General features: G+C 42.0%; 1 protein-coding gene across 1 annotated transcript in view; it reads right to left on the reverse strand.

Moving 5' to 3' along the window:
* ttn.1 (titin, tandem duplicate 1) overlaps positions 1–15,730 on the reverse strand; it is a 211,255-nt gene that overhangs the window by 149,333 nt on the left and 46,192 nt on the right. The window contains exons 38-40 of the mRNA XM_060928917.1: positions 1,544–1,834; positions 1,121–1,408; positions 62–172 (exon numbers count right to left, since the gene is read on the reverse strand). Coding sequence (XP_060784900.1) covers positions 62–172; positions 1,121–1,408; positions 1,544–1,834 — 690 coding nt within the window. The remainder of the gene's footprint in view (positions 1–61; positions 173–1,120; positions 1,409–1,543; positions 1,835–15,730) is intronic.

The raw sequence follows: 15,730 nt of genomic DNA on the forward strand, positions 1-15,730 counted from the left end.
ACATACCCTTAAAAAATACATAATCCGAAAATAGTAAACTTCTGTGGAAATAACCACTTACTCTCTGCCATACGGACACTCTTAAGTTCCTCAATGAAGAACAAGTTGTCCAGTTTCTGAGCAGGCTGAGGTGCTGAAGGTGCTGTTTGAGCTGCTGCAGGTTCTGCTCCTGCTGATTGTTAAAGAACACCAGCAGTGTGAATGCAAAGACAATAAACTGAAAAGGAGACTTAAATACTAAGGAGATGCTCGATTAAATGACTGGTACAATTCATTTAGCCCTTTTATTCGGTTCTCTACTTGTGTCTGCATTTTGCAAAGTTATGATTGACTTTTGCACAGTTGAGACAGAAATTAATATTTGAAATAACCAACCTCGAAAACATCTGTGTTTATGGAAGAACAGCAAAGACACACAAAGGCACTTTTAATGCTTCAGGATGCACCTATTAGCAGGCGTGTGTAATGAGGTATGAGTACAAATAAAAGAAGACAATGTGACTTTGAGTGTCATAATGTGAATGTGAATTCATCTATTTGTTTGATTTTTGACAAAAAATGTTGGGGTCAATTAATCTCATCTCATTATCTGTAGCCGCTTTATCCTGTTCTACAGGGTCGCAGGCGAGCTGGAGCCTATCCCAGCTGACTACAGGCGAAAGGCGGGTACACCCTGGACAAGTCGCCAGGTCATCACAGGGCTGACACATAGACACAGACAACCATTCACACTCACATTCACACCTACGCTCAATTTAGAGTCACCAGTTAACCTAACCTGCATGTCTTTGGACTGTGGGGGAAACCGGAGCACCCGGAGGAAACCCACGCGGACACGGGGAGAACATGCAAACTCCACATAGAAAGGCCCTCGCCAGCCACGGGGCTCGAACCCGGACCTTCTTGCTGTGAGGCGACAGCACTAACCACTACACCACCGTACCGCCCTCTTATTATTATTATTATTATTAATGCCACTTAAGAACTTTCAGAGACATTGCAACATTATGCTTAAAAATTAAAAAATAAAATTAAGAAAATATGTTGAAAAAACCAATTCAAATTAAGACTATGAGTGTAATGCATATTCATCATCCACATTGTCAGATTCAAATCATACCTTTGATGGTGACCTTGGCCTTAGAGAAATCACTACCAACATTGTTCAGTGCTTTGCATAGGTAGTCTCCTGCATCATCTCTGGATGTCTTGGCAATGATCAGTGTGGCAGTGCCATCCACAAATGTGATCTTGGAATTGTCAGAGGAAGTCACCTCTCTCCTGTCCTTCATCCACTGGATTGAGAGTGGCGGAGAACCACAAACATGGCAGCTAAGGCTAAGTCTCTCACCCTCATTCACTGTAATAGGCTGAAGGTTCAGATCAAAGGCTGGTGGCATTTGTTTTGCTAAATCAGAAAAAAAAACAAATGTTCATTTTTTGTATGGGCATTTTTGAAAATTTGTAAGAAAAGCAATCAAGATAAAACCCTAATAAAGATCTAGATGATCAACACAATGAGAGTAAAGCAAATGTTATGTACCTGCAATGCTTATCACCACATTGTAGGACACAGTGCCAGCTTCATTAGAGACACTGCAAGTATATGTGCCACTATCTGATGTTTGGGATTTCTTAATACATAACACAGCCACATTGCCCTCAAAGGACATTTCACAGTTGCCAGAACTGAAAATTTGCTTGTTATCTTTGTACCAGCTGATGGACAGTGGCTGTGATCCAGATACACGTCCCTCAAGTTTCACCAATTTACCCTCAGTCTCCTCAAAATGCTCTAGAGGCCTTTTAGTGAAGGTTGGTGGAATTTTTGGTTCTGAAAACAAAACAAAAAAAAAGCATTAGTATGTTATGAAACACTTAAGAATGGAAATGGAAGTGAATTTTATTGGTAATGTTCTAATTATATGGTACTAGTTCTCTGCATTTGCTCTTCATGTAATATTTGTAAGCAATATTACAGTATTATTGTTGTTTGTAACATGTTCTTCACAAATATTAAACATCATATTTGGTATGAAATAAGTCCAAGAAAAACATAACAGAGCATGAAATTGTTTGTCAGTGATTTACCCTGCGTAGTCACGTCATCATCTGTTGCATTATACGCCGACGACACTAAGTGCTATCGCGCAATTAACACCTCTGAGGATAGTGCATGCCTGCAAAACGATCTTGACAGCATATGCAGTTGGTGTGATCTATGGAGGATGGACCTCAATCTGTCTAAGTGTGGGCTTCTGTCATTCACGAGAAGCTCCAAGCCTCTGCTGACCACATACCAACTGAAGGATGTGCCTGTCAAAACGACTGAGTCACAGAAGGACCTTGTTGTTAGAGGTCTGCACGGGTCGGATTTTTCAGTCCCGCTCCTGCCCGCGCCCGCATTGTGCAGTCCCGCTCCCGCCCGCGCCCGCAAAGAATTATGATTTTCAGTCCCGCTCCCGCCCGCGCCCACAAAAAAATTATGATTTTCAGTCCCGCTCCCGTCCGCGCCTGCCATATTTTGTCCCGCTCCCGCCCGCAAATCCCGCATGATGCAGACGTTCACGTTATTTCTCAGGAAAGTTCTTGTCTTGACACAGCATGATGGTGCCCCACCCCCTACTTTGAGTGGATTTGAACATAAATATCTACAGCTCACGTTCGCTATTATTTACCTTGTTTCTGAATTCAGCATGTAGTGTCTCTAATAATAATAATAATTAGTGCTGTCAAGTGATTAAAATATTTAATTGCGAATCGCACATTTTTATCACATGAGAAACCATTGTAATTCTCTGATCAGCATAAAAAAGTGAATGGGCTTGCTTTGTACCAATGGTGTGTTTTTTTTTTTTTATTGCAAAGCAGAGCTAGTAAGAGAAGTGAATTGATTTACTGCTTGAGTTAGTCTACGACTCTAATCAGAGAGACAGGTTACAGTGACGGTAGGCTTGACTCAATGCTATCCCAGAAATCCTTCCTGTAATATGCAAATTTGGCCGCCTCTGATTGGACAGCCAAATTTGCATATTACAGGAAGGATTTCTGGGATAGCATTGAGTCAAGCCTACCGTCACTGTGTAACCTGTCTCTTTGATTAGAGTTCTAGACTAACGCAAGCAGTAAATCACTTCACTCATGGTTCTCTTGCTAGCTGGGTGTGAACTGCGAGTCATTAGAGTGATCAAAGGATTTCCCGTTAGGGTGATCAATGGCAAATTTAAGATGCCATTCCTCACGCAATCTGACTCTCTCTGCAAATTTAGGCATCTTAAAATGTTTTTATTAATGCCAAATAAAATATCCAGCACAAATTATATATGATAGACATAAATTAATAATTTATAAATTTTATTTCAAACACGTTTTTAGTTAGCGGGACTGCAGCTTATCACCACTCCCGCCCGCTCCGCATATGTGCACTCCCGCTCCCGCCCGCGCGTGCATAATGTGCACTTTTGGTCCCGCCCGCGCCCGCAATGAGCTTTCAAAATTTGTCCCATGCCACACTGCTTTGCGGCGGGTCCCGCAAGTCCCGCGGGACTCCCGCGGGAGTGCAGGGCTCTACTTGGTGTTACAGTCACGCCATATCTCAAGTGGAACTCTCATGTCCAATTGGTTTTAGCTAAAGTGAGTAAAATGTTGGGCTTTGTTAGAAGATCTACTTTTGAGGTTAGAGATATCAAGGTGTGGAAGTCACTTTACATCTGTCTGGTCAGAAGCTGTTTGGTGTACTGCTCTCAGGTCTGAGCTCCGCAATCAGTTATCCTGCTCTACTCAGTTGAGAGAATCCAGAGACGCACAACTAAGTATATTTTATCTCTTTTGTTTAGATCAGATGTTAACTACAAGGACAGATTGTTAAAGCTAGGACTCCTTCCTTTGTGTTACTGGCATGAGTACCTGGATCTTGTTTATCTTTTTAAATCTATGTCAGCAGACCATAATATTTCTATTAGCGTACCTAGAAGGTTTACTAGGCGATTAGATTTGTCTATGGGAACTATGTGAAATGTACTCGAGGCTAATACTGTAACTTTTCAGACCAGTTTTTATATTCGGGGTCCTAGAATCTGGAATATTTTATTTAAGGAATTTGAATCAATCACTTTCACAGTTTAAGAAGGACCTTTATATATATATATATATATATATATATATATATATATATATATATAGATAGATAGATAGATAGATAGATAGATAGATAGATAGATAGATAGATATAGATATATAAAATAGTAATTTAACTAGGCTTTATTTTGATATTGATAGACCACAAACTTTTAAATCTGTGTGTAAAATGTCATACATGTCAGCCAATCTCCACTCTCGGCACCAGTTTGTCAATGATATACTTCTAGGCCATTTTTTTCTAATATGTTTTATTTATTGTTGATTTATTTATTGTACTATTTAAATTTTTTGTAATTTTGCAGGACCTCAGGTACTGGAGCTTATTGCTCTGTTGATGGATTCCCTGCCATTTAATCAGCGAAGTTTATAAATAAAATAAAATAAAAAAAATAAATAAAATGAAATGCAGCCCAACAAAAAGTGGAGTTACTGTTACGACCCAAAAGTTTACTATGCTCCTATAACCACCTATCTAGAAGTGTTTTTCCACTTATACCACAACAGTTTTCCAGTAATGTTTTAAATTATTTAAATGCTTCAATAAATATAAAAAATAAATCCAAATAATAATACTTTTTTGTATCTGTTTACAGTTGCATTTATTGTTGATGAATGTCTGTGAAACAAGTTGATTCCTGTTATCACTTAGATTATAGCAGCTACAAACAGTCATTCTCTCACTTTCTCTTTAAGACAAAAAATGCAGAAGAGTCCAGTGAAAGAATGCTAGCAAAGATTTTCATATGAGCTAGCTACATAATGACCGCAAGTTGGCCTAGTGGTTAGCATGTCCACCTTTCAACCAGGAGATCACGACTTGTACTTGCGGTCAGGTCATACCAAAGACCATCATGAAAAATGGTACCTACTACCATCTGGCAAGGTACGCTGCAATACAGATGTGAGTGGGGAAGTCAAACTCTTGCGGTTATCAGAGGACCCGCCCCCCACTGTAACCCTAGCTGTATAGGTGAGAAGCCGAGGGCTATCGAAATGGAGATCGGTGCCACACCCATACGCTTTAAAGAACTGGTTAGTACTGGGACAGGAGACTGCCTGGGAAGACCAGATTCTGGCGTGAGAGGGACTTTGACTAGCTACATAATGCCACTTTACAAATTTATTACATAGGCTGGTAACCTAGCTAGTTATCTTTAAAAGATGTGTAATGCTGTTATCTAATGTTGCCAAAATAAGAGGAACACAGAAGCCACCCATGATGCACACTGAATAAAACGCAGAAGTGCAGAATGTCAGCTGAGTTTATATAATAGCTTAATGATTAGGCCTATGTAGCTAACTAGAATGCTGTACATTAATTGAAGTAACAGAGAAATTTTAGTTGTTTGAGTTTGTAAGACTCAGAAAATTGATGAGACGTAGTACTGGGCAGTTTTTAATACGTTTGCATCATGTCTGCACCGGCTTGCACTCAAGACTCCACTCGCAGGGTGCGCAGTGGCCTCCAAATATGGCTGCTGTGAACTACAATAACCAACCTGTACCGCACTGCCCTCCATTTTCAGAATCCTGATTATTACTAATACCTGTTCCCAATCACACCTCATCACCTCTGGGTATAAAAGGACTCACAGTTTCACAGTCATTTTGCAAAGTAAATGCTCAGTGGTCCTTTGCCTGACTTTACCAAGGATTATTACTTGTGCCGATTTTCTGGTTTTTGACAGAGTTCTGTATTTTGATTTTCATCCTCTGTCTTTACCTGTGATATCCTGTTTGTGCCTCGCCTGACCATAGTCTATTTGTTGAGTCTGCCTTTGTCTTACAATTTGGATTTGTTTGCCAGCTTTGCCTTGAATAAACTCTCTGCCACTTTTACATCCACCTGTCCCCTGCATTCCTGACAGATGACTTCACCATCACCATGGATGCAGCAGACAAGAAAAGGCATGCTGCTTTATCTGCACAGGGGTGTCTCCTGGGAGAACAACAGCAGCATATGGATGAAATAGATGTCTACACTGCTGCTGTTTCACAGGCACTCCTAGCATGCCCAGTGCCAGTTAAGAGCTCCAGCACACTTATTTCATTGCCTAACTAGAAAAGCACTCGGAGAGCGCAAACCTCCGCCAAGAATCCTTTAAAAAAAATCTGGGATCCAGAAGGTGATCCGGATCACCGCCAAAATTTAATGGATTGTTACTGTACTTGTGCCCAGTCACACCTCTGGAAAAAATTTCAGAGCAACCCATTCACAACTTTTTCCATAATGTTGCTAACCAACAAACAAACCAACGCTACCGAAAACATAACCTCCTTGGTGGAGGTAATAAGTTCTCAGGAGGAGTATCCGACTACAGTGGTACTTGAAAGTTTGTGAACCCTTCAGAATTTTCTATATTTCTGCACGAATATGACCTAAAACATCATCAGATTTTCACACAAGTCCTAAAAGTAGATAAAGAGAACCCAGTTAAACAAATGAGACAAAAATATTATACTTGGTCATTTATTTATTGAGGAAAATGATCCAATATTACATATCTGAGTGGCAAAAGTATGTGAACCTTTGCTTTCAGTATCTGGTGTGACCCCCTTGTGCAGCAATAACTGCAGCTAAATGTTTGCGGTAACTGTTGATCAGTCCTGCACACCGGCTTGGAGGAATTTTAGCCCATTCCTCCATACAGAACAGCTTCAACTCTGGGATGTTGGTGGGTTTCCTCACATGAACTGCTCACTTCAGGTCCTTCCACAACATTTCCATTGGATTAAGGTCAGGACTTTGACTTGGCCATTCCAAAACATTAACTTTATTCTTCTTTAACCATTCTTTAGTAGAACGACTTGTGTGCTTAGGGTCGTTGTCTTGCTGCATGACCCACCTTCTCTTGAGATTCAGTTCATGGACAGATGTCCTGACATTTTCCTTTAGAATTCGCTGGTATAATTCAGAATTCATTGTTCCATCAATGATGGCAAGCCATCCTGGCCCAGGTGCAGCAAAACAGGCCCAACCCATGATACTACCACCACCATGGTTCACAAATGGGATAAGGTTCTTATGCTGGAATGCAGTGTTTTCCTTTCTCCAAACATAACGCTTCTCATTTAAACCAAAAAGTTCTATTTTGGTCTCATCTGTCCACAAAACATTTTTTCCAATAGCCTTCTGGCTTGTCCACATGATCTTTAGCAAACTGCAGATGAGCAGCAATGTTCTTTTTGGAGAGCAGTGGTTTTCTCCTTGCAACCCTGCCATGCACACCATTGTTGTTCAGTGTTCTCCTGATGGTTGACTCATGAACATTAACATTAGCCAATGTGAAAGGGGCCTTCAGTTGCTTAGAAGTTACCCTGGGGTCCTTTGTGACCTCGCCGACTATTACGCGCCTTGCTCTTGGAGTGATCTTTGTTGGTCAACCACTCCTGGGGAGGGTAACAATGGTCTTGATTTTCCTCCATTTGTACACAGTCTGTCTGATGGTGGATTGGTGGAGTCCAAACTCTTTAGAGATGGTTTTGGAACCCTTTCCAGCCTGATGAGCATCAACAACGCTTTTTCTGAGGTCCTCAGAAATCTCCTTTGTTCGTGCCATGATACACTTCCACAAACATGTGTTGTGAAGATCAGACTTTGATAGATCCCTGTTCTTTAAATAAAACAGGGTGGCCACTCACACCTGATTGTCATCCCATTGATTGAAAACACCTGACTAATTTCACCTTCAAATTAACTGCTAATCCTAGAGGTTCACATACTTTTGCCACTCACAGATATAATATTGGATCATTCTCCTCAATAAATAAATGACCAAGTATAATATTAATTTTTGTCTCATTTGTTTAACTGGGTTCTCTTTAGCTACTTTTAGGACTTGTGTGAAAATCTGATGATGTTTTAAGTCATATTTATGCAGAAATATAGAAAATTCGAAAGGGTTCACAAACTTTCAAGCACCACTGTACAAGGGATTCCTGCTGCAATGCTCCCTGTTCTTCACAGCCCAAATACGGACCATGGATCAGCAGAAAATAGGGCAGTTTATCAACTTACTCACTGGGAAAGCATTCAAGTGGGCAACCAAGGTATAGAAGCAGGGCGGTGAGCTGACCACCTCTTATGAGCACTTTGTTTCGCTGGGTCTTCGATCACAGTCCCAAAAGAGTGGAGATTGGTGAAGAGCTGCTTTCTATTATGCAAGGGAGGAGATGCATTGTGGAATATGTGCTGGAGTCCCACACGTTCACAGCTGGAAGTGGCTGGAATGAGCCAGCACTAAAAGCAGCATTTCATTCTACTATCTACATTTAAATATGTCTTCACCAGCTGGATACACACATGTATCAAAGCCATGTCTCACAGGGAAAGGTGGAGGTCTAGCTGCAATTTCCCAATGTGGTTTGAAGCTTAAAGAGATTGTTTGTTTGTTTTTCATGATGTTACATCTTGTGAATATCTGGCTTTAAAAACCTCCACTCCCACACTGATGTTGCTACTCTTAATCTATCGATCTCCCAAATCATCGCCATCTCTTTTTCTCTCTGAACTGAATGAACTGCTAACTGTAGCCTCATCTGTCTGTACCGCTATCACTCTTCTGGGTGACTTTAATATTCATGTTGACGCTAGTTGCTCCCTGACTGATGAGCTCTTGACTGTCTTTGAATGTTTTGGTTGAACTCAGCATGTTGACTTTCCCACACATAATCCTGGTCATATACTTGACTTGCTTTGCTCTACTGGTAGGTTTTACTGACCACAGGTTGATTGAGTGTTGTCTCAGTGTGCCTTCTTCTAAACTTCCTCTGCGTTCTACTGTCTCTTTCCATAATCTTTCTTCTATTGATGTGCATTCTTTCTCTGCCTCTCTCCTCTCTTCTTTTTGTAAATTTGCTGAGGTTTCCTCTCCTGATGATACAGTTGCTATTTACAATAATACTATATCTAACATGTCAGCCCTGTGATGACCTGGCGACTTGTCCAGGGTGTACCCCGCCTTTCGCCCGTAGTCAGCTGGGATAGGCTCCAGCTCGCCTGCGATCCTGTAGAACAGAATAAAGCGGCTAGAGGTAATGAGATGAGATAAGACTATATCTAACACACTTAACACTTTCGCTCCCCTTAAAACTAGACAGGTCTCCGTGAATCGCACCTCTCCTTGGTTCACCTCTGAGCTTAGGGCCATGAAGGCCAAGGGAAGGCGGCTAGAGCATCTTTATAGGAAAACTGGCCTTACTATTCATCTTTCACTCTTCTCTAAACACATAGTAAAGTACAAGGATGCTCTTAACACTGCCCATTCCTCTTACTACACTAACATCATTAAGAGGCAACTACAGACCCAAAACTCTGTTTAATACAAAAAATAAACTTCTTCAGCCTCCTTCCTCAACCACTCCCAGTTCCCCTGCTCAGTGTCAGGCTTTTTTGGATTTTTTCATGGATAAACTTGACAGTATTTACCAACACTTTCATTCTGAAATTCATTCTTCTGTCTCGCAAGTAGCTCTTTCTCATAAAGCTGACTGCTGTCTCTCTGCTTTCTCTCCTCTTGATTCTTCTAAAGTATCGGAAATTATGACTAGGTCCTCCTCCTCCTCATGTCTGCTGGACCCGGCACCCACTGCACTTCTTAAATCCCGTGTATCTGCTATCTCCCCTTATATTGCTCATATGATTAATCAGTGTTTTGCTTTAGGCACTGTTCCCACCTCCCTCAAAATTGCTTCAGTTACACCAATGCTAAAGAAACCTGGTCTAGATTCTCTTTCACTGTCTAATTACAGACCCATTTCAAATCTCCCTTTCCTAGCTAAAGTAATGGAGCGAGTTGTAGCCTCTCAGCTGCATACTTTCCTTGCTCAAAATGATCTCTATGAACCCTTTCAGTCAGGCTTTTGCAATCTGCACAGCACTGAATCTGCTCTCTTAAGAGTTGTTAATGACCTCCTGCTCTCAACTGATGCTGATCATCTCAATGTCCTTGCTCTCTTGGACCTCACAGCTGCCTTTGACACCGTACATCATGAGAGACTCATTTCCAGACTATCTTCTTTTGGCATTACTGGCTTAGCTTTAGCCTGGTTTCAGTCATATCTAGCAAACAGGCAGCAGTTCATCTCTATTGGTGTTCATAAATCATCCACTGTTACTGTTGCTCAAGGTGTGCCTCAGGGTTCTGTCCTTGATCCCCTTCTTTTTATATTATATATTTCTCCTATAGGCCAGATTATTCATAACCATGGCCTTAACTTTCATTGTTATGCTGATGGCATTCAAATCTACATCACTATCACCCCTTCCATAGCCTCTGTTCAGCTGCTAAGGACTTGCATCACTGACCTTAAGCAATGGTTGCATAAGAACTGCCTTAAACTTAATGCTAGCAAAATGGAGGTTCTATTCGTAGGTACCAAAAGACAGGTTCTGAACTTTTCCAATTTCACTATTGATGTTGGTGTGTCTATTAGTCCTTCCAAAGTTATAAAAAACCTTGGAGTTCTCTTTGACTCCACCCTTACGTTTGAACCCCATTTTAAACTTATTACTAAGAATGCTTTCTTTCACCTCCACAATATTGCACATCTCTGCCCTTTTGTCTTTGAAACTGATGCCAAAATGTTGGTCAATGCGTTTATCTTTTCTCATCTTGACTATTGCAATTCTCTCTTTTATGGTCTCCCTGCCACATTGCTCAATCGCCTGCAGTACAGCCAAAACTCTGCAGCAAGAGTCCTCACACTCCCCAAGCGCACTGCCCACATCACTCCTGTTTTACAGCAACTGCATTGGTTGCCAGTTATCTCTCGGATTAAATACAAAATCTTGCAATTAACCTATAAAGCTCTTCATGGTCTCGCCCCTTCCTATCTCTATGAGCTAATTCATTTGTACTGTCCCTCCTGCTCCCTCAGATCTTCTGTCTGTGGACTTTTGACTGTCCCACATTTTAAACTGGCATCTATGGGTGGCAGATCATTCAGTGTTGCTGCTCCTAAACTTTGGAACTCATTACTACAATCGCTTTGTGACTCTTCCACGCTCTCTTCCTTAAAAGCTAATTTGAAAACTTTCCTCTTTACCTCACACTACTCTTCCTAGTGTGGCCTTTTTTGTGTGTGTGTGTGTAACTCCTGTGTAAAGCATCCTTGGGTTTGTGAAAGATGCTATATAAATTGAAATTATTTATTTATTTATTTATTTTTATTCATGGCGGCACGGTGGTGTAGTGGTTAGCGCTGTCGCCTCACAGCAAGAAGGTCCGGGTTCGAGCCCCATGGCCAGCGAGGGCCTTTCTGTGTGGAGTTTGCATGTTCTCCCCGTGTCCGCGTGGGTTTCCTCCGGGTGCTCCGGTTTCCCCCACAGTCCAAAGACATGCAGGTTAGGTTAACTGGTGACTCTAAATTGAGCGTAGGTGTGAATGTGAGTGTGAATGGTTGTCTGTGTCTATGTGTCAGCCCTGTGATGACCTGGTGACTTGTCCAGGGTGTACCCCGCCTTTTGCCCATAGTCAGCTGGGATAGGCTCCAGCTTGCCTGCGACCCTGTAGAAGGATAAAGCGGCTAGAGATAATGAGATGAGATTTTTATTCAAGGGCTTGACCCTCAAGTTCTCAGTGAAATAGCATGTTGAGATGATAAAGCCACCTTGGACTCAGTCATTGACATGTCCATCCAACACGATAACCTCCTCCAAAAACAACCGTCACTACAAAACCCCACATCTGATGCACCTGTCACAGAAACCTCAGAACCCATGGAGATCTCTCACACCAGAGTGGCTCACTCAGAATGTAAATGAAGGCATAAGGAGGGACTCTGCTTTTACTGTGGAGAAGTCACATATCTTCTGGCACACTGCCCTTCTCATCTAGGAGGCTCAAGGATACCCGCTGTGGCTGACAAAGTTCCAAGCACTGCTAGCCCTCTCCCAGTGAGTCTATTGAAACATTTTCCTTTCAAGTAATTTAAGATTGATGTATTGATAAGACTCAGATTCAGCGCATGTTCTCTCTGCTCTGATAGATTTAGGAGCCATGGGCAACTTCATGGACAGTGAGATCACGCAGAAACTTGCAATGTGCCCATGCAAAAACTCCAGCAGACACTAAGCATCAGGGCCATTGAGGGTGGACCCATTGGAGAGTGGTTCATCACATGTGCCAAACCCCTCACTCTCCAAGTTAGTGCACTGCACCATGAGACCATTTCCTTCCTCATCACCAAGACTCAGAACCAGGCCATCATTCAGGAGTTCCCATGATTACAACACCACGACCCTCAGATCTCCTGGCAGGACAGAGAGATTCTGCAGTGGCACACATCTTGCATACAACATTGTCTCCATCTTCCTAAGCACTCAGTTCCTTCCACCACTGTGGAAAGCTTGGATATCTCCACAAAGGTCCACATTGCTGAGTGTTACCAGATGCACATGGAGGTCTTCAGCAAGGGTAAAGCCAGTGGGCTCCCTTCTCATTGTCCATACTATTGTGCCATAGAGCTTCTTCCTGGCACCATGCCTCCTCACTACTGAATCTACCCTCTCACCATCTTGGAACAAAAAGCTATGGAGGATTATATGTAGGAGGTTTTACAGCAGAGATGCATACATCCCTCCATGTCACCTGCATCTGCTGAGTTTTTCTTCATGGAGAAAAAGAGAGGGGACCTCAGGCCGCGCATTGACTACTGCAGCCTGAATCAGATCATGCTGAAATATCCATACCCCTTGCCTTTAGTTTCATCAGTCCTTGAAGAATTTTGATCTGCCAAGGTATTCACTAAGCTGGACCTTTGTAATGCCTGCAACTTGGTGCGTATCCATGAGGGTGATGAGTGGAAGACAGTGTTCAGCACCACATCTGGCCACTATGAGTACTGCATCATGCCGTATGGACTATCTTACACGCCAAGCATGTTCCAGTACTTGGTCAATGATGTACTGAGGGACATGCTCGGCAAGATTGTCATTGCCTATATAGATGATATCCTCATCTACTCTCCAGTCCAAGAAACCCATGAGGTCCACGTCAAAGAGGTCCTAACTAAACTACTGGACAATCACCTATTTGTGAAAGCAGAGAAATGAGAGTTCCATGTCACACAAATTTCCTTCTTGGACTAAATTATCAGTGTGAAGGGAGAAAACATGGACCAAGACAAAGTCACAGCACTTACCACATGGTCTACCCTCACCACTCACACACTCACTATCCTTTTAACATCTGCTTCCACTTCTAGTGGGTAAGACACTGCATGGTATTTCTTTAGCAGTCTTCTCCACTCCTTTCTGTCAGTTGCATCCATAGCAGTGAGGCCCATTAAATGCAGATCATCCTTGATCACCTCCATCCAAGTGTTTCGAGGTCTCCCTCTACGCCTGTGGCCATCCACCTGGAAACTTTGGAAGGTGTTGACATAGGCTGACCTATGCTGAGTATGACCAAACTAGTGCAGGCACCTGCATCTGATTTCCATCTCAAGATCCACTAGCTTAAGTCTTGAATGCAGGATATTTGAGTTCACGTCATCTGTAGGCTTCATGCCACACATCCACTGGAGCATTACTTGCTCATTCCTCTCAAGGCATGCCAAGTCCATCTTTTTCATAGGCCAGCTCTCACTGGCATAGAGTATGGCACCCTGATGCAGCAGTTGTATACTCTGCCACGTGTATGGAGAGATGGGGCTTTGTTGGTTAGCAGGGGCAAAAGTTCTCTAAACTTGCCCCATGCAGCTCTAACTCTTATGATGGTGGCAGCTTTGCAGCCCCCACCAGCACAAAGAGTGTCACCTAGATAACAGTAGGTGTCCACCACATCAAGACGGTGCTCCCTGACCATCACATAGTTACATGGTCTTCCATCGATGGGACGGGCTATGCCCAGACATCTACCCTCACCACTGTCAAAGAAGTACAACATTTCCTGGGATTTGACAACTTCTGTCGGCGATTCATCAGGGGCTTCAGCTTCATTGCCACCCCACTCACCAGCCTACTTAAAAAGGGATCCAAGTGCCTGCAGTGGAATCCTGAGGTAGAAAAAGCCTTCAGCCAGCTTAAGACAGCTGCCCCCCATCTCATGTATGTTCCTCCATGTCTCCAAGGCCAGCTGATCACTTGGGTGCATACTACTCCTGCAACTGGGCACCTGGGCAGCCAATGTACTTATCAACTGTTCAAAACTAAGTACTGGCCATTCTTGTTCAACAGTATGGGGTTTCCATATTTTTTGTTTTAAAATGCTCCACATATTCTCTATTGGGGACAGAGGGAATAGGTACCCTCTTCTTCCATAGCCATGCCTTTGTACTGTGTGCAGAATGTAGTTTTACATTGTCTTGTTGAAATCTCCCTTGAAAAGATGGCATCTTGAAGGCAGCATATGTTGCTCCAAAATCTCAATGTACTTTTCTACATTAATGCTCCATCAGAGAAGTGTAAGTTACCTTTGCCAAGGGTACTGACACAACCCCATACCATGACACACCCTGGCTTTTGGACTTGTTCCTGGTAACAGTCTGGATGGTCTTTTTTGTATTTGATCTGGAGCACACGGTGTCCATTTCTTCCAAAAAAGACCTGGAATACTGATTCGTCTGACCACAATACACGTTTCCACCGTGTGATGGTCCATCCCAGATGCCTCCCAGAGAACTCGATGGCACTTCTGGACACAGTTAACATAAGGCCTCCTTTTTGCACAGTAAAATTGTAACTGGTGTTTGTGAATATAACTCCATATTGTAGCTTGATAAAGGTTTGCCAAAGTAATCCCAAGCCCATGTGGTTCTGTCAGCTATAGATGAATGACGGTTCTGAATGCAGTACCGTCTGAGGGACTGGAGATCACGGGAATTCTTCCAGATTCCTTGAATCGTTTAATGATATTATGCACCATAGAGGGTCAAATATCCAAATCCCTATCTATCTTTCTTTGAGGAAAATTGTTTTCAAACATTTCAGTAATTTTCTCATGCATTTGTTGACAAACTGGAGATCCTGAGCACATCTTTGCTGCTCAAAGTCTAAGCCTTTCCTTGGTACTGATTTTGTACCAAATTACTGTATGATGACAGTCACCTGTTGACATTACCTGTTTCCACTTACATCATTATTTAATTGTTTTACCTCATTACTAGCCCTAAATTGCCCTTGTCCCAATTTTTTTTGAATGTGTTGCAGGCCTGATACACAGGAATGGATGTACATTAAGAAATGAAGTAAAGCTGACCAGATGAAACATGAAATATCTTGGGTTCATTCTGCCTTCAATGAAATACAAGTCAAAGGAAATTTAAAAATCACTGTTTTTTATATTTATTTATTTATTTATTTATTACATTTTCCATACTATCCCAACCATTCCTGATTTGGGGTTATAGATGCCACTATTAAAACAGCTTTTCATATACAGTGCCAGGCATACAGTATGTTTAGCAAATATACTAATTTACTAGTTTGCCCGTCTCATAATAATAGTGAAGTTACCAAGACTATCAAATAATACTTACAGAATTAAACAGATACCACACAGTTTGAACAAATCAGTGTGTCTTGTTTTTTTATGTCCTTATAACATATTCTATGGTGCTAGAAATAATCACCAGTTGTCATTATGAC

This window comes from Neoarius graeffei, chromosome 9 (genome assembly GCF_027579695.1).
Source record: "Neoarius graeffei isolate fNeoGra1 chromosome 9, fNeoGra1.pri, whole genome shotgun sequence".
NCBI classification, from domain to species: Eukaryota; Metazoa; Chordata; class Actinopteri; order Siluriformes; family Ariidae; genus Neoarius; species Neoarius graeffei.